We start from the raw sequence: 23,527 nt of genomic DNA, 5'->3' as shown, positions 1-23,527 counted from the left end.
CCCTTCTTTTTCTCAGAGGTTGTTTTGATGTTCTTCTGAGGATGGCGCAGCGTAGGGAATGCTTCTAGGCCGTGGGAGCCATCCTCTTGGTCTGCGGGGATTGGTTCCGCTTGCAGTGCTTCGTATTTATTCTGCGAGGGAACCTGGGGGTTTGTTGTGTGAATGGGGACAACAGGCTTTCTGCTCCGGGCAGGAACTTGCTGCCATTCCCCATCTCTTTTCTCCTCAGCGTTGCAGTTGCTGGATGGGCAGGTCACAGCTGTGCTTGCTCTGGCAGCTGCTCAGCCTGTGAGAGCGCTGCTCCACTGCTCTCTTTCCCTCTCACGCTCCCTGACAGGCCTCAGTGCGGTTCCTTCCTCCCTCAGCTCTGCCACCAAGCAGAGGAGTTCCCCCACGCCAGCACAGCTCCCACAAGTGAAGTCGGTGCCGGTGGTGGGATTCCGTGTGGGAGGGGGCGCTCCCTGCAGCCCAGTGTCTGGGTGGCTGCATGTGCCGCCGAGGCTCCATCCATCCTGGCTGGTGCGGCACCTGGAGCAGCTTTAATTGTATGCCAGGTGGCCACCATGGTCCTCAGTCCCTTCCGGACGGCCTCCAGCCACTCTCTTCGCCCTCCCTGCTCAAAGTGCCGCTCAAACTGCCCCCTTTTTCCAACACGCTCTGCACCTGTTCGTCCTGCCTGGGTTTTCCTGGGCTTTCCCTGCCTCTGGGAAGAGCCCCACGGCTACAAGTTGTCACCCCGCCGCAGTGCTCACCGTCCTGCTGCTGGATGTCATCCAAAGAGGGACATTATAATAAATATATTAATATACTGTTCACACGGGTCTTGGCAGGCTTTGATTTCACCCAAATTCGTATCAGACACCTCCAGGACGTTCCGTTGGAACAAGTCCAGAGGAGGCCATGGTGATGATCTGGGGGCTGGAGATATGGGTGAGGGTGGGGAGGCCCTGGCCCAGGCTGCCCAGAGCAGTGGTGGCTGCCCCATCCCTGGAGGGGTTCAAGTCAGGTTCGATGGGGCTTAGAGCAACCTGATCCAGTGGGAGGTGTTCCTGCCCGCAGCAGTGGGTGGAACTGGATGGGCTTTAAGGACATCGTGAGTGCCCACAGGAAATACTGGAAGAAGGGAGTTAAAAAAGGCTCAAAGCGGAGCACACGTGGGATTAGACAATCCAAGGGCTTGGGAGGGATTTTAGAGTACCAGCTACCAGAAGTAGTAACATCACTATTGCCAACTCATGGAAAGCTGGTGTGGAGAGAACAAACACCCCAAGGGACCTGGACATTCACTGATGTCTGGGAAATCTGCTGGAGGAAAGCGGAAAGTACCTGTGAACGAAATGATAGAAACTACAACTGAAATGGAGTGAAGCATTATCCCTCCGAAAATTCAAACGCTCCTTAAGATGGTTGTGATTTACAGGAAGAGAGCAGGCATCGTGGCAGTCAGGGTGGCTGATTCATTCCTTTGTCTTCAAAGGGCTTTGGTGCTCCCACCAACAGATGACACCCAAGAGGTAAAATTAGGAAGCAACCCATACTCATCAAAACTAAAAGCACAGCATTTTCTTCAATTAGGTGGTCTGAAGCGCTTCCTCATTTGGAGACCCCAGCACTGACAGTTTAGGTGACATTTCCAGTCTTTCAAAAGCAAGAAAAAGATCATCAGAAATGAGCTTGAATTGCAAGTTTTCCTACTTAGGGCCAGAACACACTGGAATGTTTTACAGAGTAGTTGGTGTTGCTCCTGCTGCACCACTAAAAATACATTATGGATGTCAACAGTTAATTACTCTGACAACGAACTTTACTTGTGCTTTTTCCACATCAGACAGACTCCAAGGGGGAAAACGCAGCAGGTTTTCTCCTAAAATCACAGACCAAAAGCGTAGGAATGAATCCACGTGGATGGATTTACTCCTAGTTCCATATGGGATATTTTCAGGTACTTTCTGGCACACAGTGCAAGGGAAGAACCAAAGGCAAATGAAAATCTCAGTAGGCCATGTAACACACAAAGTGGTTGAGTAGTTTTTATTGCAGCTTTTAATAAGAGAGTCTAACAGTAGAATTTGAAGAATCTTAGCGAAACTAGGAACGCCTCCCACAACAGATACTGGGAGCTCAGCTAAGCCCAGTCTAAACGTAACCAATCTTGCGGACAGTTTGGGGAAAGGTTTTGCGCATCCCCATGCACTTCTCCTGGTCAATGAAGAGTGTGTTGGCTTTGGCAGCCAAGTCGTGCTCCAGGGTCGACTTGAGATGAGCCAGCTTCTGCAGCGTGTCCTCAGCATCTCTCAGCCGATGCTGAAGGGTATGGACCGTCTCATCGATTTCATAGACTTCTTTGACAAGGCTGGAAAACAACAAGGAACCTTCGTTAATGATGCCAGCACAGAGGTGGTTTCTAGCATGGCCCCTCAGGCACAGGATTCCCTTTCAGCAACCTCAGACTGTCTCAAACCCTTCATTTTCAGCAGAAGAATGGGAAAGCTGGGGGCACAGCTCCTCTGGACCTCAGCACGCTGGCATGGCTAAGCCTGCTCTAAGTTTTTGGCAAGGCTCAGCCACATCTCCCAGAGCAGCTTGTGCCACCAAGAAGAGGGATGGGCAGCTGTGGTTTACTGTTCCCATGTGTTTTTGTGGATTCGTGGGTTCCCCCTCCTGGATTTCCCTGTGTAGGGGTCTGCCCCACAGCCACGGATGCCCACGCAGCAAGGCGGGACAGCTGGGAGAGGCTGGAAGGGAATGTGAAACAAGTGGAGAAAGGGAATGACCAATGGCATGTGAGATGCTCGACTGACTCAGGGCTGGGTTTAAATTGCTTTTAAAAGGCTCCGCACGGAGTCAAAGGCAGAGGGTCCCCAGGAGGAAGTGTGAGGCTCAAGGTGCTGCCGGGCACTCAGGGCAGCCTGCTCCTGCAGAACCCCTTGGGATGCAATCCCAACCATCTCACTGTGTCCCTGCAAGGATTTCCAATGTCCCAGGGGAGGAGAAGACAGCTCTTCTTGCTCCTCCCTATGGTGCACCCTTTCTTGCAGTTACCCAGCAGAATGGAGCTAAGCTCTCTCAGTGTGGGACTGTTGGAGAGCAAAGGGCTTATCCTCTGCTGCTGACCCCGCACTCCTTCCTTACCGCAGCTGGGCGTTGTCCCGGCACAGCTCTACGTTTGGTCTCCATGTGCGCTTATCCAGACGGGTCTGAGCCACTTTAAAGGGAGCCATTTTGTCTCTAATACATTTTCGAATGGCTTCGATGTACATCTTCATCTGGAATATTTCCTGCAGTGTCTGGCGTGAAAAGAAACACATGCATAAATTAAAAAATATGTTCTCAAATGACTACATCGTTTCCCTTTTCTCCCGACCGTCTGCAGAATAGAACAGGTTCAAGAAGCAGACCCTGGGCTCACAGCACTGTCACCCTGCCACAGATCAGTGCAGTAGAGATTTCTCTTCTGGAAAAAGCCTCTCTTTGCTGTTGCTGTCACATCAGAGGAGGTTTGGGACTAGTGATGGATTTATCGAATTACCACTTCCAAAAATTACTGCTGCAGGAACTGATCACCCGTCAACAGCAACTAACAGAGGGAAGGTTTTTAGTGGATCCTCATCCAAGCACATGGCAGCAGCCCCCGGTGCTGCCAGCCCAGCCTCCTCTGTGCTAATCAATACGATGTTTCCCAATGCCATGCCCGGTTCAGGAAGCTTTCCCTGAGATCCACCAGTCCAGGCCAGGTGCCCATCCCTCATCTCCACTTCCTCTGCTTGGCAGAGCAATGCAGAAACACACAGTAACCCAAACACAGGGTGCTGAGACTGAAAGCGCATCTTTGGAGGAGCAGCGAGCCTGCAAAGCACTCAGCAGGGACCCCAGCAGGGGCCCAGCCAAGACTTCCAGCAGGGAAGCCAGCACTTCTGCAGTACCAGGAGACGCAAGCAGCACTGGCATTTTCTGCTACGAATCCCTGTGCTGCTCTTCTCCCAGAGGCTGGTGGAGCACTGGGACAGCTCCCGGGGAAGCAATCACGCCGCCAGGACTGACAATATCCCAGCAGCATTTGGCCAATGCCCTCAGCCCCACAGTGTGAACGTTCAGGTGTCCTGTGCGGGGACAGGACTTGGACTCGATGACATTGGTGGGTCCCTTCCAACCCAGGACATTCTATGAGTCCACGTTTCTATGAAAATACAGTATCCCTTGAGATGAAATTACAGTGCCAACTCATCCAGCTCTAAGAGAGTCCCTACTGAGGACTTTGAATTTCTAACAGAAAAGGATGCTATAACCAGTGACCGTTCCTCTTCCTGGGCCAAATCCGCATGGAGGATGGTGTCGCCAGGAAATGACAGTGTCACACCGAAAGGGAGGAGTCCAAGCTACCTTGCTCAGATGGGTCTGAATCCTGTCCTTGGCATCGGCTGTCTCAGCGATGCGGTTGCTGAAGGCGACGTTCACCTCATTGAACTGGCACATCATCTCGTTGGCCGTCACCGCCAGCAGATCTCTGATGTTATTCCGCATCTTGGCAGAGGCTGCCCGTTCCTTCTGGGAGCGGAGGATGTTGCCATCTGTGAACTTGACCCATGACTCTGGCAAGGAGATCCTGTGGGTGGAAGGAGAGGCTCCTGGTTAGCCCGTGCTGCTATTGCTGGCCATGGAGCCTACCAGGGAGCAGCGTGGATTAAGTGTTGATTAATCCACGCTCCTAATTGGACCACATGAGAGTGAAATATCTGAACATCATTGGTTCAATAATGCTTATCAAATGATGCCATATTCATGAAGACAACTGTGATACTTATGAAAGCTAGAATGAAAGACTCCCACAGAAAAATAGAGGTTTGAATCCATCTCGCATTTAGATGCTGAAGGCGTTTAAGTGCCCAGAGATTCAGACCTGCCACAAAGTGCCTGCACCTGTGTGAGCAGCAGCTTTCTCCTCACAGCCCTTTGCCACTCAAGGCGTATCTCTGCAAGTGCTGATTTGGGTCACCATTCATTTACCACAAAGCCAAAGCGCAATTCCTGGCGCCCAAAAGCAGCTGAACTCTATCAGCTGAACAGGACCATGTTCTCTTGTTCTTTATCTTCTATGTCGCTTTGGCTCCCTGCCAGGCCCTCTCTGTGAGGGTGGGGAGGCCCTGGCCCAGGTTGCCCAGGGAAGCGGTGGCTGCCCCATCCCTGGAGGTGTTGAAGGCCAGGATGGATGGGCTTGGAGCAACCGGATCCAGCGGGAGGTGTCCCTGCCCATGGCGGGAGGTGTCCCTGCCCATGGCAGGGGGTGCAACTGCACAGACTAGAATGTCCCCTCCAACCCAATCTATTCCAGGACTGTATCACCCTGGGGACAGCCTGCTTCTCGCAAACTGCTTGGTGTGCACTTACGTGGCATCAATTCGCTCCACCCCTCGGTAGAAGTTGATGCCTTCAGAGGTGTTCCTCAGCTGGTGGCACCTTTCATCGATGCGGTGGGCCACCTGCTTGTCAGCCAGGTCCTTCTCCAGCTCATGCTGGGCCATCCTGTTAGACCTTCAACATGGAAACAATGGCCGTCAGTGAGGATGGAGGGGTGGAACAGCTCCCTCCCCATTCCACTCCCCCACAGCTCCTGCTTGGGCAGCAATATCCTCCCACGAGCATCATCACCACCTTCCCATGGAGGCTGCATGGGTTTTACACCTGCACGATGTGGGTAGAGGTCAGGCCCTGCTGGGGGGGTCACACCACAACTGCAAATGCTTATCGGCCCTATGGCATGAGGTAAGGAGCTCCTTACCTGAGCTGGTCATTTGCCATATCCAGGCACTGCCGCATCCTTTCCTGGCACGACCTGATGACATGGACTTCCTGGGCAAAGGAAACATGACCCCGTCAGTGTCCATACACCATCATCCTAGTCAGACCCATCCCCTCAGACCTCTCCAACCTTGCACGTAGCAAGAACTTGCCCGGTTGTCTTTCTGCCCAAAGCAAACAGGCAAGGAGTGGAGAAAGTACCTCCCAAAACTCAGCCTACGCAGCTGAGCCTGTGTGCGGTGACTGGGAGGGGACAGAAGGGCGCTGTGGCCACTGCCGTGACCTTTGCATTCACTTTCAGGGTAGGGTGATAAATATGGTTTCATCTTGACATCCGTGTCAAGTAGTGGTTAGTTCTATTGCACTAAGGGGGACTGAGGAGCCAGTTGGAGAAAAAGGCTGCAAACCCCTTTGAAGGCGGTTTAGGCAAAAATAGCTTTAAAAGGTGATCTGAGTTGCCAATCTTACCGTGAGAAGCTGTTTCTCCACGTCATCATGGACTAGGTCGATGCCCAGCCTCTTGTCACGGTGGAGCAAGCACTGCTCCGCAACCTGTTGGGGACAAGCCGTCAGTGCTGGCTGTAGGGGCAGGGTTCCCCACAGGGACAATCCCCACCTCAAGTGATGGAAGCAAAGAAAAGATAGGTGGACACAGAGGTGACAGCAGGGGAAAGAACTGCCCCTGGCAGCTGCTTTAGCTGGCAACAAGCAGCCAAGCTGCAGCGTTGGCATTGGATCAACATGAGGGAGTGCACGTGTCCCCCATGCAACCACAGCTGAATGCAGGGACCTGTGTCAGCCTCGATGCCGACCTTGCCAGAGCCTCGTAGCAAGACATGGGCTTTTGTCTCCCAAATCAGGACTTTGGATATACCACTCATAAACATATTTGATCCCACAAATACTGTTCTGATGTGCTCGGTGTGTGCAGGGGGGAGATGCAGCAGATGACAAGGGGTTTCTTTATGGCTAACTTAACTAATGGTCTCTTAATAAAAACTTTCTAGAAGTTACAAAGCTGCAAGGAAACTTCATTTAAGCTTTGAACGGCTGCAGCTATTTCAGCAGTAGGGTACAGCCTGCAGCCCACGGCACAGGGTGCTTACCTGCAGAGGGGCCTCTGTCTTGGCCAAGGCTCTCTCCAGTTCTCTTATCTCACCCGTGAGCGCGTTGGTCTCCTTGACCATCTCATCCAGCTCACGGTAGAGCTCTGTTTTCCAAAATTTCATCTCATTGATGCGCACTTGAAGGGTTTTAGAGCTTTCTTCCTGTGTTTTCTTTGTCTGCCAGTTTTTATCCTGAATGAGGCGGGAGGTATCAAGCCTCAGAAGCTCGGCTGACTGCCGGCAAGCCTTTGACTCTTTGTAGTTGGTCTGATTGGACTTGTGCCAGTCGTCAGTGGTGTAGCGGGGGAAGAGGGTTGTTCTGCTGGAAATCAATGGAACCCCCTTGCTGCTGGTTGACTCCTGGGGAGTCTTGGAGTAGGGAGCCAAAGTGGGCTCGATAGTGGCTGGTTTGTAGTAGGCACTGGGTACCCGAGGGAGCTTGCAGCTCTGAGACAATGGGTACGAAGGCAAATGGTTCTTATTGCGTGAACCCACGGTGCTGATGGCAGGAAGAAAGCCATTAGATGTTGATCTTGGATGGGCGCGTGTTGCGCTTAAGGGAGAGCCGATAAATTCCATTCTTGAACTCTGCTATGCAGATCTGTGTCCTGCGCAGGGGAGAAGATGGAGAAAGACAACCACACTCAGTCAGCTCCTGCACTTGCGTTCCTTCTTACAGCAACTCATGCAACTCCTGCCTAGAGGTTCCATTGCTCCTCCTGGACTACCCTGATCTCTTTGCACGTGTAGGTAAGTTGAGAGGTTGGCTTCTTCTAAAAATCATAGAACCGGGGCAGACCTTCTAGCAGCTTCCAGCACTGAGAGGGGCTCCAGGAAAGCTGGGGACGGACTTTTTCCAAGGATATGGAGCCATGGGACAAGGGGGAATGGCTTTAAATTGGAAGGGGAAAGATTTAGATTAGACATCAGGAAGAAATTCTTCATGGTGAGGCCGGGGAGGCCCTGGCCCAGGTTGCCCAAAGAAGCTGTGTCCGCCCCATCCCTGGAGGTGTTTGAGGCCAGGTTGGATGGAGCTTTGAGCAAAATCATTCAGTGAGAGGTGTCCCTGCCCTTGGAAGAGGGGTGGAAACTGGATGGGCTTTGAGGCCCCTTCCAACCCAAACTATTCCATGGTTCTACAATTCTATGAAAAAGGAGGAAAACCCTTGGCTATGGACCAGAGTAACATTTCCCTGCCTTCCAGCTGAAATAAATGCCCCCGCGTGCCCCTCAGGATAAGTCACTCCAGGGTAACAGCTTCTGCCACTTGGACCACCAACACATAACAGGAGCCCCTGCCCACCTTTTAGGGTACGCCTGGCTGAAATAAGAGATGACGGGGAGATTGGCAGAAATCCCTGCTTTTTGGGTCCCTCCCCCTCAGCTAAAGCGCATGCTCACCGTTAGGGTGTTAGGGTGTGGGGTACACTCCGGCGGTTTGAGGGTGCCCGGGTGCTGCTGCTCACTGCTGCGCTACCGGACTGAGTGGCAGCACCGCTCGGCACTGTAATATCCCCTCTGCCCTTTGTGACACGCGCGACCAGGGGAGCGGTGCCCTCTGTGACACGCAACCAGGGCAGCGTTGCCATGGGCGCAGGGCACTGGGTTCTGGCGGGGGGACTCCCTGCAGCTCCCATGGCAACCTGATGCAGCCACTGGGCAACCCAGTGCTCTGGAAGGTCAACCCGGTGACACCTCTGGGCAAGAAAAGACCCTCACGTGTTTTCCTAATTCCTGTCCTGGACAACCTACTGCCCTTGCTGGACAACTTGGTGTTCTCGGTGGGCAACCCAGAGCCACCTCTGGGCAACTCAGTGCACCCTAGGGGCAATTTAGTGCTATGATTCATGGTTTGACACGCATTTTATGGAGGAGCTCTACTGTGCCTCCAAACAACACCCATGCATGTGTATCTGTAAATCATAGAATCATGGAATGGTTTGGGTCAAAAGGGATCTAAATCCTCATCTAGTTCCACCCCATGTGTCATGGGCAGGGACACCTCCTAGTGGATCTGATTGCCACGAGCCCCATCCGAGATGGCCTTGAAGACCTCCACGCATGGGGCAGCCACCACTGCTCTGGGCAACCTGGGCCAGGGCCTCCCCATCCTCACAGCAAAACATTTCCTCCTGAGATCTCATCTCAATCTCCCTGATCATGAGCCCCTCCCCAGCGTTCCTAGAGCCCGTTTCCCTACTGGAGGCTGCTCTAAGTTCTCCCTGGAGCCTTCTCTTCTCCAGGCTGAACAACCTCAACTCTCTCAGCCTGTCATTGTACAGGAGATGCTCCAGCCATTGGATCATCTCCATGGCCTCCACTGGACGTGCTCCAACAGCTCCATGTCCTTCCTGTGCTGAGGACCCCAGAACTGGATGCAGGGCTGCAGGTGGGTTCTCAGCAGAGCAGAGCAGAGCAGAGCAGAGCAGAGGGGAAAAATCCAACCCCTCAGACATTCACAGAGAGAAATAATTATCTGAATAAGTATTTCCAGCTGAAGAGCTGCGGAACGTTCACCACCTTGTGCGCATGTCCCCAGCTGGCAGTGAGGAGGGCTCAGGGAGCTGCCGAGATGTGGCCCTTTCCCCGGCACATGGTGGGATATGCATCATTTAAGAGAAATCCCTTCTTTCTGGGTCCCTCCCCCTCAGCTAAAGCGCATGCTCACCGTTAGGGTGTTAGGGTGTGGGGTACACTCCGGCGGTTTGAGGGTGCCCGGGTGCTGCTGCTCACTGCTGCGCTACCGGACTGAGTGGCAGCACCGCTCGGCACTGTAATATCCCCTCTGCCCTTTGTGACACGCGCGACCAGGAGAGCGGTGCCCTCTGTGACACGCAACCAGGGCAGCGTTGCCATGGGCGCAGGGCACTGGGTTCTGGCGGGGGGGAGTCCCTGCAGCTCCCATGGCAACCTGATGCAGCCACTGGGCAACCCAGTGCTCTGGAAGGTCAACCCGGTGACACCTCTGGGCAAGAAAAGACCCTCATGTGTCTTCCTAGTTCCTGTCCTGGACAACCTACTGCCCTTGCTGGACAACTTGGTGTCCTTGGTGGGCAACCCAGGGCCATCTCTGGGCAACTCAGTGCACCGTAGGGGCAATTTAGTGCTTTCATTTGGCAACTTGTTCTTACTCCTGGAAAATCCCAGGTACCCTCATTGGGCAATGCCATATGGGCTTTTGGGCTTCTTAGGTGTCACCCCTGGGCATCCTAGGTGCCACCCCTGGGTTGTCATTATCGGGCAACCCAGTGCCAGCACTAGTGCTGTATGTCCCACTTTACTTAGAGGAAACATTTTCATTCCCTTAACTTTACCACTTTGGATTAACTACAAGCAATGCGGATGGTTCATCAGACATTTAGGCTGATGCATCTCAATTCTTGTGGCCATTTTCAGTCTCTTATCCTAGTTGCTGCAGCCCGGCCTGAGACTGCACCAAAGCTTTTTACAGCTTCTCACAAGCTCAGTGACACCCTGCCTCGGCGCTCCTCTTCCCGTGCATGCATGCACGGAGCTGGCTTCCCAGAGAAAGCTCTGCTTCTGCTGCCAAAGACCTGACAGCAAAAAGAACTGAAACTCTTTGGTGTATACAAAGCTGAGCACACTTTGATTTCACTTTAAACACACATCTTGCTTTTGCCGGGTGCAGAATCAACTTATTCAAACTGAAATGAAAAGTTCAGCACACAAGCTGGTTTTCTATAGCTCAATCAGATAAAATCATTTCAATTAAAGCAAGCCACGCTCTGCCCCTTGGCAGAACGTGCACACACCCTTGGACCAGCCCCGCTCTCTTCTTCTTGCAAAGCTCACATCCTCCTTCTAGGCTCGCTCTCTCTCCGTGCCTGGAGCTAATTTTGTTCGGATGATTCACTGCACAGCAAGGTACACCACAAATTGTTGTAGGCAACCACATAGGTTTTGAACTATTTGCTAAATTAAGCAATTAATAATCATAATAATAATAATAATAATTAAATAATATTGTAAATGGCCCAGGATGCTCTGCAAAGCACACAGACCAGGGACTTTCCGCACCAAGCTGAGCAGGAACAGCAAAAGGCATCAAAATGGATGAAGATTTGTTCCCACCAGAGCATCCAGAGTGGCTTTTCAAGTGGAAGGCTAATGATGTAACCTGGGCTGCACCAAATTAAGTAGATTATTCACAACACATCCATTTATTCACATAATTAAACTGTGTTTTTTAACTGTGACCACAACTCCAATGGCAGGAAATTCACTAAAATTACTAAACTACTACTCCCGGGTTGTTTTTTTTTTGGGGGGGGGGGGGCGGAAACCAGTTTTGATCAACACATGAGAAAACTGTTTGTCCCCAAACTGTGTCCATTTAAGCTCAGGATCAAAAAGGAAAACAAAGGTGAAAATGCGATGCTGGTGTTAAGCAGGGGTGGGGGTGCCGGTTTCCAGTACATCAGCCCAGGTTCACCTGGTTGACTAAACTAGAATCTCAAGGGATAAATTTAGATAGTCAAGTACAAAATCTACTGCCAAAAACTGTCAATCTTTCTGTCACAGCTCAACATTCTCGCATTATTAATATTACATTATGCTGGATCATAGAATGGCTTGGGTTGGAAGAGACCTCAAAGTCCATTCCGTTCCAACCCCCCGCCATGGGCAAGGACACCTCCCACTGGATCAGGGGCTCCAAGCCCTATCCATCTAACCTGAAGCTGGCCTGGAACACCTCCAGGGACAGAGCAGCCACCACTTCTTAGAAAACTCACCTCCCTAGTCTGCTGGCAGGCACCTCCCTGCATGCTGCAGGCAGAAAGCTGAGCCCCAGCAGGGCAAAAATCTACGTGTAAATAAGGTGCAACGCAAAATTCAAATTTGTGGTTAATTCAGACTCATTTGAGTCATTTCCTCAGGATCCTTAAATGGCTACAAAAATGCAATCCATCAACATGTTGCCCCAGCAGGACCTGACTCCTCTCCCTTGCTCTGGTTTAAGGTGTGATTACTTCTGTGATGCCAATGAGAGTAAATATAGCACCAGGTAGAGAAGAATCAGGCCACAGTGAATGCTGCAATGCCACTGGGACTGTCTGCAAAGTGTTGGCAAAGGCTTGCATGACCACTTTGTATTGTCAGAACATCAGTACGTGCAGCCCTGTCCTGCACTGGGTTCTGACACAGGAGCTGTTCATAGAAAAGTTGTTAAAAATGTGTGCAGTGAAACTTTTCCATTCTTCACAGTGGAAGCCTGCTGTGTATCCTGAAAGAGGCATGAGCAACAGCCCAAATCTTTAGCACAAATCAGTGATGGTTCCCCAAGTGAATCATCGCTTATCTATGTGCTTCATGTGCATTTGGTCTAAACCTGCTCGAGGGGGGTCGTGATGGTTTTCTTAGAACATGTATTTTCTGCCCAAGTTCACATCTCCTTTTCCACCCTGACTTTTCTATCAATAAACTCAAGGGATACATTTGGGCAGCTGCAAGTCGAGAAGGTAAGTCTGTAGGTAGGGGAAACAAAGGAAAACCTGCCAATGACCCCCTCATTTCCCTGGTGCAAAGGCAGAGGTGGCTGTTCCCACCCCTCTCGCACCCACGTCCTGATGGGGTGAGCACATCCCACCTCCAGCCCTGCCTCAGAACTGAGGGATTGGCTCTTGTTTACAGGAAGAGATTTCACCAGACTTCTCAAAGACACTGGGAAAATGATGGCGATAAAGCAGTGAGACTCGCTGTGTGGAGACATGAAGGTCATTTTACACTGACATGTCTCTGGCTTCACTCAAAATTGTCCTGGAGCTCAGCATGCTCAGAAGCTACACAGGACATGTAATAGGAGCCCACCCGTCCCTGTTTTGTCCGTAGTGGACATGCTGAGCAGGAGTCACCTCACCTGAGCTTATAAATTGCAACCCAAACGCAATGCCCTAGATGGAACACTGTGGGTGCCTCATCCCTGGAGGAGTTCAAGACCAGTTTGGATGAGGCTTTGAGCAACCTGAACCAGCTGGAGGTGTCCCTGCCCATGGCACGGGGTGGAAGTGGGTGGACTTTGAGGTCCCTTCCAACCCAAAACAATCCATGATTCTGTGATTCTAAATCAATTTCTTTTACAGTCAGTAGGAAGAAGGAGGCCTCTCCAGAGCCCATTACGACATTATCCACACCATCTTTGATGCTTTTTTCTGGATTAGGCAAATGATGCAAGGGAAGGTCCATTCCCGTGTCTCGTAAGAGATGCACAGAGCGATAAGCAGACTTGGACACCTAAGTGACCCAGGGCAGATGAATCTGGACTCCTTCAAAACCACCCTTATTCCTCCAGCAAGGACATCCCTACTGAAAATCTACCCTGAAAGTTGTGATCTCATGCATGTAAAACTGCTTCTGTACTCAGGTGATCTTCACCTCTGATCGTGAGGCTGTTAATGAAGAGAGAAAGTGATAAAGAGATCAGAAAGTAGACTGGTAGCTGAATTATTCAATCTAACTGTAGCAGCGTTCGACTGAGCTTTCCCAACAATAAAAGTGGCATGAATAAATCATTCCAAATCCCTCCTTGAGCTCTCGTGATGAGTCACGAGCACCAAACCACAGATGCTCCAGGCAAGCTGCGCCACACATCCACAAATTTAAGACACAGATAACTCATGTAATCATAGTGACTGTGATCTCAGAAAATGTAATAATTTACTGGTGATGTGCTCAGCGGTGCCCAAGGAACTGCAGGAAATGAAAGCCAGCTATGTTGAGGAGAGTCTCCATGCTTCAATATACTGTGGGCTTGTGGGGGACCTGGGGATTGCTCTCTGTATTTGCCTTACTGCAAAATCCAAGGCTTTGGGAAAGATGTGATCTAAATTGCATTGAACAAGCAAAGGCGTTGCTCACAACAGTGTGAAGCTTAAAAATTCAATCAGCTGCAGAAGCAAAGAGGCTCACAAGCAGGAGGACAGCCCACCCAGACATGATAGGAGATGAATGCATGCCCAGAGTAGAGGGTGCAGAGCACCTCCCCAGGTCTCCGGCTCCCTGTGGGTCCTGCAAGGAGCCTGACAAGGGTTTGTTCTTCTGATCAAGTTTATACAAGCCCGCATTTTAGGGTCACCTCTTTGGCACATAGAAAAGGCCTTGGAAAAGTGTCCCCAGCTATTTTACCTTAGAATCATAGAATCATGGAATCATTAAGGCTGGAAAAGACCTCTAAGCTCATCCAGTCCAACCGTCAGCTCAACTCTACAATGCCTGCTAAACCATGTCCTGAAGAGCCACAGCCACACATTTAGTGCCACATTTACACATCCTTTGCACATCCCATCTTGCTGTAGCTCTTGCTTTATCAAATATGCACCCTTCCCACCATCCTTGACTTCTTTTCAAGGAGGAGACCAGGCAAAACCTGCTCAGAGCTGACAGCACTGTAGTCTGGTAACTGATAGAGGGGGAAAAGGGAAATGAAACCAGTTTCTCTATATTCACCTCAAAATATCCCACCCCTGAAAGCATTTAACCATGTGCTGGTCATTAACCTCATGACCAGCCCCATTACTTCAGTGCAATTTAAAAACACATTTAAAACCGAGCCTGGGTATCTGAGATCTGCTGAGTAGAAAGAGATTGCTCGCATGACTGATGCTGCGCACATGCTTTTGTGCTTAGCTAAAGTGAGTTATTGGTGGCCTCTCCACGCTTGTATACACTCTTCATCTCTGAGCCAGATGTGAAAGCAATTAGCACAACGGGAAGACTATCTTTAAGTCTGTGGGGCTTTTTATAGGTTAGTGTTTATTTTTGGACCTACTTTCTTGAGGTGAGTTTTGGCAGGCGGCTCAAGGACTGGTTTATGTCATGACTGGCTATTGTTTAAAGGTTTTTATTGCTCTGGCAAGAGCTTGTGTTGGGAAGGGGAGGGGAGAGTTATTGTATTTTTTTCCTCTGTCATCGTATTCAGGCCACTATTCCACAGACAAAAGTATCAGAGCCATTGGGAAAGACCTCAGCTTCTGCCTCCTCAGGAAATAGCGAGGGCTGAACACAGTCCCTTTGTGGAAGTGACCAGAAAGCTCAACTGGAAAAAAAGAAGCCCAAACCAAAAGCCTTCCTGGAAATTGCTTTTAAAAAAGAAAGAAAGAAAAAAACCCTCTCTCTCCTTGCTTTTTAGCTCCCCTTGCAACTCTGCCAGGGTGCTCTTTCCATGGTCATATAAACACTCCACCCTGGGGCAGTAAACTTTTGCAAAGGAGGGATGTGCCTTTGCTTCCTGTGACACAAACCCTCGTTTGTCTTTGCTGTCGCTCAGAAGGACATGACTGGAAAGAAGCCTTTGCTCTCTGCTCTTCTTGTGCCACACAGAACAAATGTCGAGCCCTACACCATGGGGCTTGCCTAAATAGGGAAATAAGACCAACAGACCAGCTACCACCAAGGCTCCTGGAACTCAGAAGAGAAAGGTCCAGTTAGCACTTCTGTCTGTGCAGGGCAGCACAAGAGAGGCACTAGACAGGTCTGTGCTTCCCTCCCCATTGCTGTCACACTTGTCCAGCTCAGGGGGAAGATAAACATCTCCCAGTGCACAGTTACTTCACTAAGTAGTCAGCAAATGAAGAAAATGTTACAAAAAAACCTCACAAAGTTCAACGAGACCAAGGACGAGGTCCTGCACCTGGGTCAGGACAATCCCAAGCACAAACACAGGCTGGGTGGAGAATGGACTGAGAGCAGACCTGAGGAGAAGGACTTGGGGTGCTGTGGGAGGAGGAGCTCAACATGGAGCCAGCAACGTGTGCTTGCAGCCCAGAAACCAAACGTGCTGTGGGCTGCATCCAAAGCAGTGGGACCAGAAGGGTGAGGGAGGGGAGTCTCCACTCTACTCTGCTCTGGTGAGAACCCACCTGGAGCCCTGCGTTCATTTCTGGAGTCCTCAGCACAGGAAGGACATGGAGCTGTTGAAGTGAGTCCAGAGGAGGCCACAGAGATGATCTGAGGGCTGGAGCACCTCCTGTACTAGGACAGGATGAGAGAGTTGGGGTTGTTCACCCTGGAGAAGAGAAGGATCCAGGGAGACCTTAGAGCAGCTTCCAGTAATAAAAAGGGCTCCAGGAAAGCTGGGGAGGGACTCTTGATCAGGGAGTGCAGGGATAGGATGAAGGGGCATGGGTTCGAGCTGAAAGAGGGAGATTGAGATGAGGTCTTAGAAAGAAATGTTTTGCTGTGAGAGTGGAGAGGCCCTGGACCAGGCTGGCCAGAGAAGTTGTGGCTGCCCCATCCCTGAAGGTGTTCAAAGCCAGGCTGGATGGGGCTTTGAGCCTCCAGTGGGAGGTGTCCCTGCCCATGGCAGGAGGTTGGAACTGGATGGACTTTGAGGTCCCTTGCAATCCAAAACGTTCCATGATTCTATAAATGGTTGCATCGAACCCACTGGGCACAGCATCAGGAGCCAGATGACGTTGCATTTAAGCTCCCAGACTGCATCCATTCTGTTCCTACCTCAGCAGCCCTACACAGCTGAGCTGCAAGCAAGTCTCCACTGAGATACACATGGTACAGCCAGGTTGGTAAAACCACTCTAGATAAACAAGGTGAGGACTGGGTGTGCGGTTACTTGGCTCCCCTCAAGTCAGGGGGAGAAGTTGCCTGGAGCTCGCTCCATCTTTTCTCCCATGCCCTCTCCCATATTAGGCTTAGGATACAACCAGCTCTTCAGGCTCGAGCAGATAAGAACAAGTGGAGCGAACACCCACTCTGCTCCATCCTCATATTTCTGCCCCAGGGTCCCAGAGGGCTGCAGCCCAAACACAACAATCCAAATACCAGTTGCTTTTATTTAAGCATTCCAAAACACAGGCGGCTCTGGCTGGTCTGTCCCTCACATTCACACAAAACATTCTGAGTGCTTGTGACTACGATTTATATTAAAACACCACCTGGACTGTGCTTGGCTGATTTTAACACTTCTACAATGAGATCGCTGACAGAGCTACTTCTGCTGATAAACAAAGCAATACGTCCACATTTCCGTACCACTTATCATTCAGGATTGCTCAGGGGGTTGTCTAACTCCAGAGGACATTTCCTTTCAACAGATTTGGCCACTGAACTCTGATAAGCACATTTTTTTTAAGTATTTAAGAGCCTTTTTGATATGGGACATGAAAAACTACAACTATATTTCGTTGCTGGATAAGGACATCAAAGCAGCTCACCTCGTTTGGCCAAATACTAGGCTGAGTTGGAGCCTGAATCTGAATCATCTTGTACTTTCAGAAAATTTGGCTTTCTTACCACATTTGTGACCAGTCCTTAGAGCTTCCCCTGGCCAGGATGCCAGAGAAGGATTCGCCAGCGACGTATGGGATGAATTTGGATCAGCTCCCAGCTGCAGCCCGTGACGCTCAGGGCCCATGGTGGTTTAGGTCAGCATCGCTCTCTGGTTTCCATACATCAGCAGCCGCTGGGGCTGGAGGATTACGGAGCATGTTCACTACTTCAAAACAAAGGGAAACCATTCCCATTGAAAGCTGACAAATAATTCAGACAGCTGCGATCAGATTCTGTAAATTACTTGATCTAATTTGGTAGATATTTTTTTTTTTTTGATAGAAAGTGCAGATTAAGTTTCCCAATAAAACCCCCTTTTCCCTAACCCATGTCTGTCTCTCGTTGCACATCTGTCTCCCTCTGACAAGCCAGCGAGAGGAGCATTTCAGTTCTGCTATGCCCTGCTGCAGACCTTTAGAACTATCATTAAGATTTCATTACGTAAATATTTTGCCTAATACTTTATCTCGTATTACATGTCATTTTTATCCTTGGAACACTGTGGTCCACTTAGCCAGATGGAGTTCATTTGCCTGCTAAAGCAAACAGAGAAGCGGGGATGAATCAATGAGTTTCTTCCACTGCAAGTGGCAAATATTTTGAAGCAGTTTAAACAAAATGTGTTTTCTTATTCTATGCTGAGCAGCCTCCAGAAAAAGGTTAATTCTGGAATGTTTTAAAATCTTAGAACCATGGAATGGGTTTAGTTGGAAGAGACTTCAAAGTCCATCCAATTCCAGCCCCTGCCACGGGCAGGGACACCTCCCAATGCTTCCACTTGCTCAAAGCCCCATCCAACCTGGCCTTGAACACCTCCAGGGATGGGGCAGCCACCACTGCTCTGGGTTTTGGAGAGCCAAATGTTGCTCAGACTAATAGGTAAGAGGATGAATGTGCACACTGAGCCCTCATAAAGGTTTGCTCCAAAAGGTACCTGTGGACCATTCTGGTTTGGGGTTTTAGTTGACAGCTTGGCTTTTCATCTGCATCCCCAAAGGTGCTGGGCCAGCCTCTCAGTGTTCCCCTACAGCACATGGCTTCTTGCTGAATAGTGCCCTACACAATGATAATCTAAGGCACAGGTATCTGGGGACGTGTGAGGGGAGTGATGAGCTGCTGGGGAGTGAGCAGCCTCCACAGAGATGCAGCCCATGTGCTTTGCACCCACCAGCCTGAGGACAGGACTCCTTATTGCCACCAGTTCCCCAAAGCCAGCTTTCTGCTGGTCTGTGGATCCAAAACCCATCCCCAGGGGTTTGCCCCAGGGTGAATTCCTTCAGACAGTCAGCTGGCCCATGAAAAGGTTTACAATGACCCCAAAGCCCCTTCCTCCAGGTATATCCTGGGGGAAGCCGTGCCAGGTGTCTGCACGCTCCAGGGGAATCATGAGGGTATCCTCATGGAGACAGGCTACAGTGCTGGTGCTGGATTCTCAGCCGTTTACCTGCTGCAAAGGTTCATCAGTCCTTGCTGCTCAACTAAATAGAGGTTTGCAAGTGGGGACCCATCCCCTACCCAGCTCAGACTGCCTGCATGGTGGATGTCACACATTCTGTTCTTTAACCTTTTCTTTCTTCCCAGCCCATATTAAAAAACCTGCACATAAATGCTTTTCACCTAACACCACGCAGCAGTAACAGAGATGTAAGCCTCTCCAAGTAGCAAGACATGGACAAATATATTTACAAGAACATCCTGCAGCCTCTTATTTGTTGTTTCCGACCCACTCCCAGCAGTTTTCATGTGACTTGAGAGCCAGGGTGCACTATCCCAGTGTCACTAGGAGTCCTTGGAAAGAAAGAGCTGGACAGAGATGTCCTGCACTCAGAAACTTATCACACAAATGAACCTGAGATGGGTAGGAGGGACCCTGGTGCTGGTGAGCCCAAGTCAGAACATGATCTACCTTTGCCTGTCAGCCATACGAAGCAGAACAAACCATCTTGATTTCACCACCGCACAACGGAAATAGATGGAATCAGATAAAGATAACAACGCAAATTATAACCAGAGGAGATTTGCACTATATCATGAGAGCCCAAAAAGCATGCCAGGAAATTTGCATTTTCCCACCCTTTGCCCAGAAACGATTTCATGATGTGCTGCCCTGATCACCTGCAGACGCTGACACCTACGGAAGCTGAAATCATAGACTCATAGAATTGTTTGGTTAGAAAAGACCTTTGAGACCACCAAGTCCAACCATACTTGTCCACTACTGAACCACATGCCTGAGCACCTCACTTGAACACCTTCAAGGATGGTGACTCCACCAGTGCCCTGGGCAGCCTCTGCCAGTGCCTGAGAACCCTTTTGGTGAAGAAATTTTTCCCAATGTCCAATCTAAACGTCCTCTGGTGCAACTTGAGGCCATTAAGTCCCTGAAGCACCTGTAGAGACCAGTAACACTTCAGACACAATAATAAAACTCAAGGTTTTCAGTGGGGCCACTGCACATCTGAGCACAGTGAGATCTGTGGGAGGTTTTTCATCAACGCTAGTTTAGCAGCAACATCTACGGGGGTTGGAGCTTGGGTAGTGCCTCTTTACAAAGACAGTTCCAGGCTAGAGGAAAAAAAAAATGTTTATCCTGATCCAAGTAGTTATAAAATCCCAGTGCAGGAGCACAGGGCCACTTGCTTTGTTGTGGAGAAGCCCTTCGTGCCCACTCTCAGGGACAAAATATAAGGAAGAGAGGTGTAAATACCAGGAAATTTTGCCCAGGGAAGTGGTGGCTGCCCCATACCTGAAGGTGTTCAAGGCCAGGTTGGATGAGGCTTGGAGCAACTGGATCCAGTGGGAGGTGTTCCTGCCCATGGCAGGGGGTGGAACTGGATGGGCTTTAATATCCCTTCCAGCCCAAACCATTCCATGATTCTATGACTGTATGAAATTAATAATTTATCTATTGCTTCACAGGCTACATATGGGCTTGTGTGAGGCTGGAGATCACGATCACTGTGTTATCCCACCCTGGGGGTGTGAAGGGATATTTTTCACAAGCTGAGGACAGCAGAGAGATTTCTGAGTACAAGAGAGGCATCAATGAACAATACCTGGGCTCAGAGCAGGGAAAAGATAAATGTCGTGGTGACAGCAAGAGTCGAGCACACGCATCCTGGCTGCTCCATTGCCATACAGCTCTGCTCCCTCCGACCACATGTGCTGGCCTTGCGTTATTTATTCTGTCTTCTGGGGGATCTACAAGGGAGATGCATAGAGGTAAAACTGACTGATCTCCTGGAGCTCATTCCAAAAAAACCAGAAAACAAGGGGGGGGGGGGGGGGGGGGGGGGGCAGGGTAGGAAATCAAAGGAGAACCTGGCACTTCCATGTCCTTGTTTTCCCAAACTCACTTCAGCAGCTGGGTCTGAAAAGAAGGGCAGGAGTATCACATGGATCAAAACTCTTTGGCTGCTTCGAGGACAGTCCATATTCCTCTGGTACAGAAAACTCCTGCTGATGTCACCCTTGTCACCAGCATAGATGCCCTAAAGTGCCATTTATGTCACTTTTGCACCTGTGTGGCACAGAGAGCTGCAGCTTCAGGACCCTCCACTGACAGTGAACTTCCTCCATTGACCGTGGACCTCCTCCATTGACCGTGGACCTCCTCCATTGATAGTGGACCACCTCCAGTGAAGGTGGATCTCCTCCAGTGAGAGTGGACCCCCTCCACTGACAATGGACCTCCTCTGATTATGGTGGACCTCCTCTGCTGACAGTGGACCTTCTCCAGTGAAGGTGTACATCCGCGTTGGCAGGCACATGGCATGGACTCATGGAGGCATGTTTGAAGCTGTGTCTCATTGGAAGGGTTTTTTTCTCTTATCTCTGTGGAGGCATTATTCCTCAGTGTGTGCAAGCAGCAGGAAGGAGGCAGCTCAGGCTGGACCAGCCCTTCCCGCAGAGGAAATTTTGGCAGGAGCTCAGCTCCTTGGCTTGATTTATTTTTGCAAACAAGTGCCGAAGGGTTTCAGGTTTGCAGCCTGGTGGAGTTCACATTTTTCCACCTTATTATTTTTCGCTCTTTCCAGAGCACGAGATTCAGTTCCTGGGGGCTTTTCAAGGTTTCATGCAAGCTATCTTTCAGATTTGGGGGTTTGCGGTTTCGTCACACCCACCTTGACTTTTATTTGAGAAGGGCCCAAAATACAAAGCGAGTAATTGGCCAAACCAAGTGGATTTTGCCTGGGTTTTGGCCAACAGTTTTTCAAACCCACCTGAATACATAAATCATCTCAGTTGTAAAGCCAAGCTATAAAAAACAGAGGCAATTCATTCACTTATACATTTAATGCCATCATGGCAGGGAATGATTCTACCCCCAAATCGCCTATTTCCGTCCACTGAGGCCAAGGTATACTGCACAACCAGCTCATGGGGAGACTCTTGCTCTGTGGACATGAACTAAGACAAATTATGCGCTCCAGAAGACAAATGGCAACCCCAAAAATATTGCTTTTAAACTAAAGCTGTAGTTCTGTAAAGCTGCTGTCATGATATTTAGAGTCTGAGGAATGCTTCTGAGAAACTCAGGATGATGCAATTTAGTGGAATGAATCCAGAGGAGACCACAGACATGATCTGAGGGCTGGAGCATCTCCCATAAGAGGACAGGCTGAAAGAGCTGGGGTTGTTCAGTCTGGAGAAGAGAAGGCTCCAGGGAGACCTTAGAGCAGCTTTCAGTCCTGAAAGGGACTCCAGGAAAGCTGGGGAGGGGCTCTTGATCAGGGAGCGCAGGGAGAGGATAAGGGGGAATGGGTTTGGGCTGAAAGAGGGGAGATCGAGATGAGCTCTTAGGAAGAAATGTTTTGCTGTGAGGGTGGGGAGGCCCTGGCCCAGGTTGCCCAGAGCAGTGGTGGTTGTCCCATCCCTGGAGGTGTTCAAGGCCAGGTTGGATAGGGCTTGGAGCAACTGGATGCAGTAGGAGGTGTCCCTATCCATGGCAGGGAGGTGGAACTGAATGGGCTTTGAGGTCCCTTCTAATTCAAACCATTCCATGATTATGATTAAATTAATGCAGTTATTGAATTCAAGTGCAACACTGATATCGAAGAGAAAAGCTTCAAATGGGGCTCCTGAAGGGATGTACCAGGAAGAGGTACAATATATGGGAACTGGGAAGATGCAGCTTGAACCTCCAGGAGTTGTTAAGGTCTCAGTAACTCAGGGCGTTTATAACTTGTGAGTTATAAATTCTGCTGCCAGCATTGAAAGAAAGGAAATGAGAGTGGAAGAATCTGCCTGGGCTGCCTGTTTTTATTGTTTCATTACGAGCACCATGAAAATTAATTCTTTTCTTAAAGCCACAATTCTTGCAATTTTAAGGCTATATCAGAAACTCATCTCTGCCTCCAAGATTCCTTTCTAAAACTCATATTTGCACAGAAAATGAGACCTCGAAAGGAAAGTAATAAATTTAATACTGTCCAATCAATGCAAACATCTATTTTCTAGGGAATAAGGGGTGAGACTACAGTCTCCATCTGTCTAATCTCTTGTTGAACTTCACAGGACGTAGGGTACTCCATCACTGCACTTCTTAAATGAAAAGAGATGGGAACAGGAGTCTTCCCTATCCCAGAAATGCACAGCCATGCACAAAAGCCTTCCAGCTTGGTAGCCCCTGATCACAGGATAACTGATCACAGGATAACTCACGGTGGAAGAAACTTCAGTAGGTTGCGCTGCCCAGCTTCATTTTTCCATGGGATGCCTTCGATTCTCTCTGCCAGGACACACTGAGCATGGCTGGGGCATCCTCTTCTTGCTCCAGGCTGCAGCCTTGCAGGTGTGTGTCCTCCCAGCCATGCGATGGGCTCCCACGTAGTGTAGTGGATGGTGCCAAGGCACATCCAGGGCTGGGTGGCCAGAGAGGTCTCTAAGGAAGAGAACAGCTCCGTCAACCCAACAAGCCAGTGATCCATTCTAGTCACCACCCAAAGGGCCATCAGCAGCTCCAAGACACCTCAAGGGGTTTGGAAGCTCCAGAGGCGATCACTCGTGGTCAGAGTTGAAAGCCATCACTTCTCAATTCCAGCCTGTCTATTTAGGGAATGCACTTCTTTTTTCCCCCAACCCTTTTCTCTCCTGACAGCATCCTGCCCCGCGACAGGGAAGGGCTATTCTTAGAGACATCTATTTTGGGTTGGAATGCTGGAATTAAGATCCTTCCTTCCTTTAAAGAAAACATACCAAAGAATATTTAGAAAACTTCTCCCCCTCCCCCAGCATGAAGGCCTTAGGTTCTGGCTGCTGAGTGAAGTAAAATTATTCCTTAGCTTAACATTTACTGATGCTGTGATGTACCAGGAGCTGTG

At 49.9% G+C, this 23,527-nt stretch overlaps 1 protein-coding gene across 1 annotated transcript; it reads right to left on the bottom strand.

Annotated features, from left to right (window-relative positions):
- Positions 1 to 2,033: 2,033 nt before the first annotated feature.
- LOC128854046 (tektin-3-like) lies at positions 2,034 to 23,285 on the bottom strand. Its single transcript, XM_054083761.1, has 8 exons — positions 22,869 to 23,285; positions 6,903 to 7,510; positions 6,265 to 6,348; positions 5,777 to 5,847; positions 5,386 to 5,529; positions 4,381 to 4,603; positions 3,133 to 3,287; positions 2,034 to 2,353 (listed from the first exon to the last, which is right to left on the bottom strand). The coding sequence occupies exons 2-8, from the start codon at positions 7,479 to 7,481 to the stop codon at positions 2,137 to 2,139; spliced, it is 1,473 nt and encodes a 490-aa protein (XP_053939736.1). The 5' UTR covers positions 7,482 to 7,510; positions 22,869 to 23,285; the 3' UTR covers positions 2,034 to 2,136.
- Positions 23,286 to 23,527: the final 242 nt, after the last annotated feature.

This window comes from Cuculus canorus, chromosome 18 (genome assembly GCF_017976375.1).
Source record: "Cuculus canorus isolate bCucCan1 chromosome 18, bCucCan1.pri, whole genome shotgun sequence".
NCBI classification, from domain to species: domain Eukaryota; kingdom Metazoa; phylum Chordata; class Aves; order Cuculiformes; family Cuculidae; genus Cuculus; species Cuculus canorus.
The sequence above is the reverse complement of the archived record's forward strand: the minus strand, read 5'-3'. Positions and strand labels throughout refer to the sequence as shown.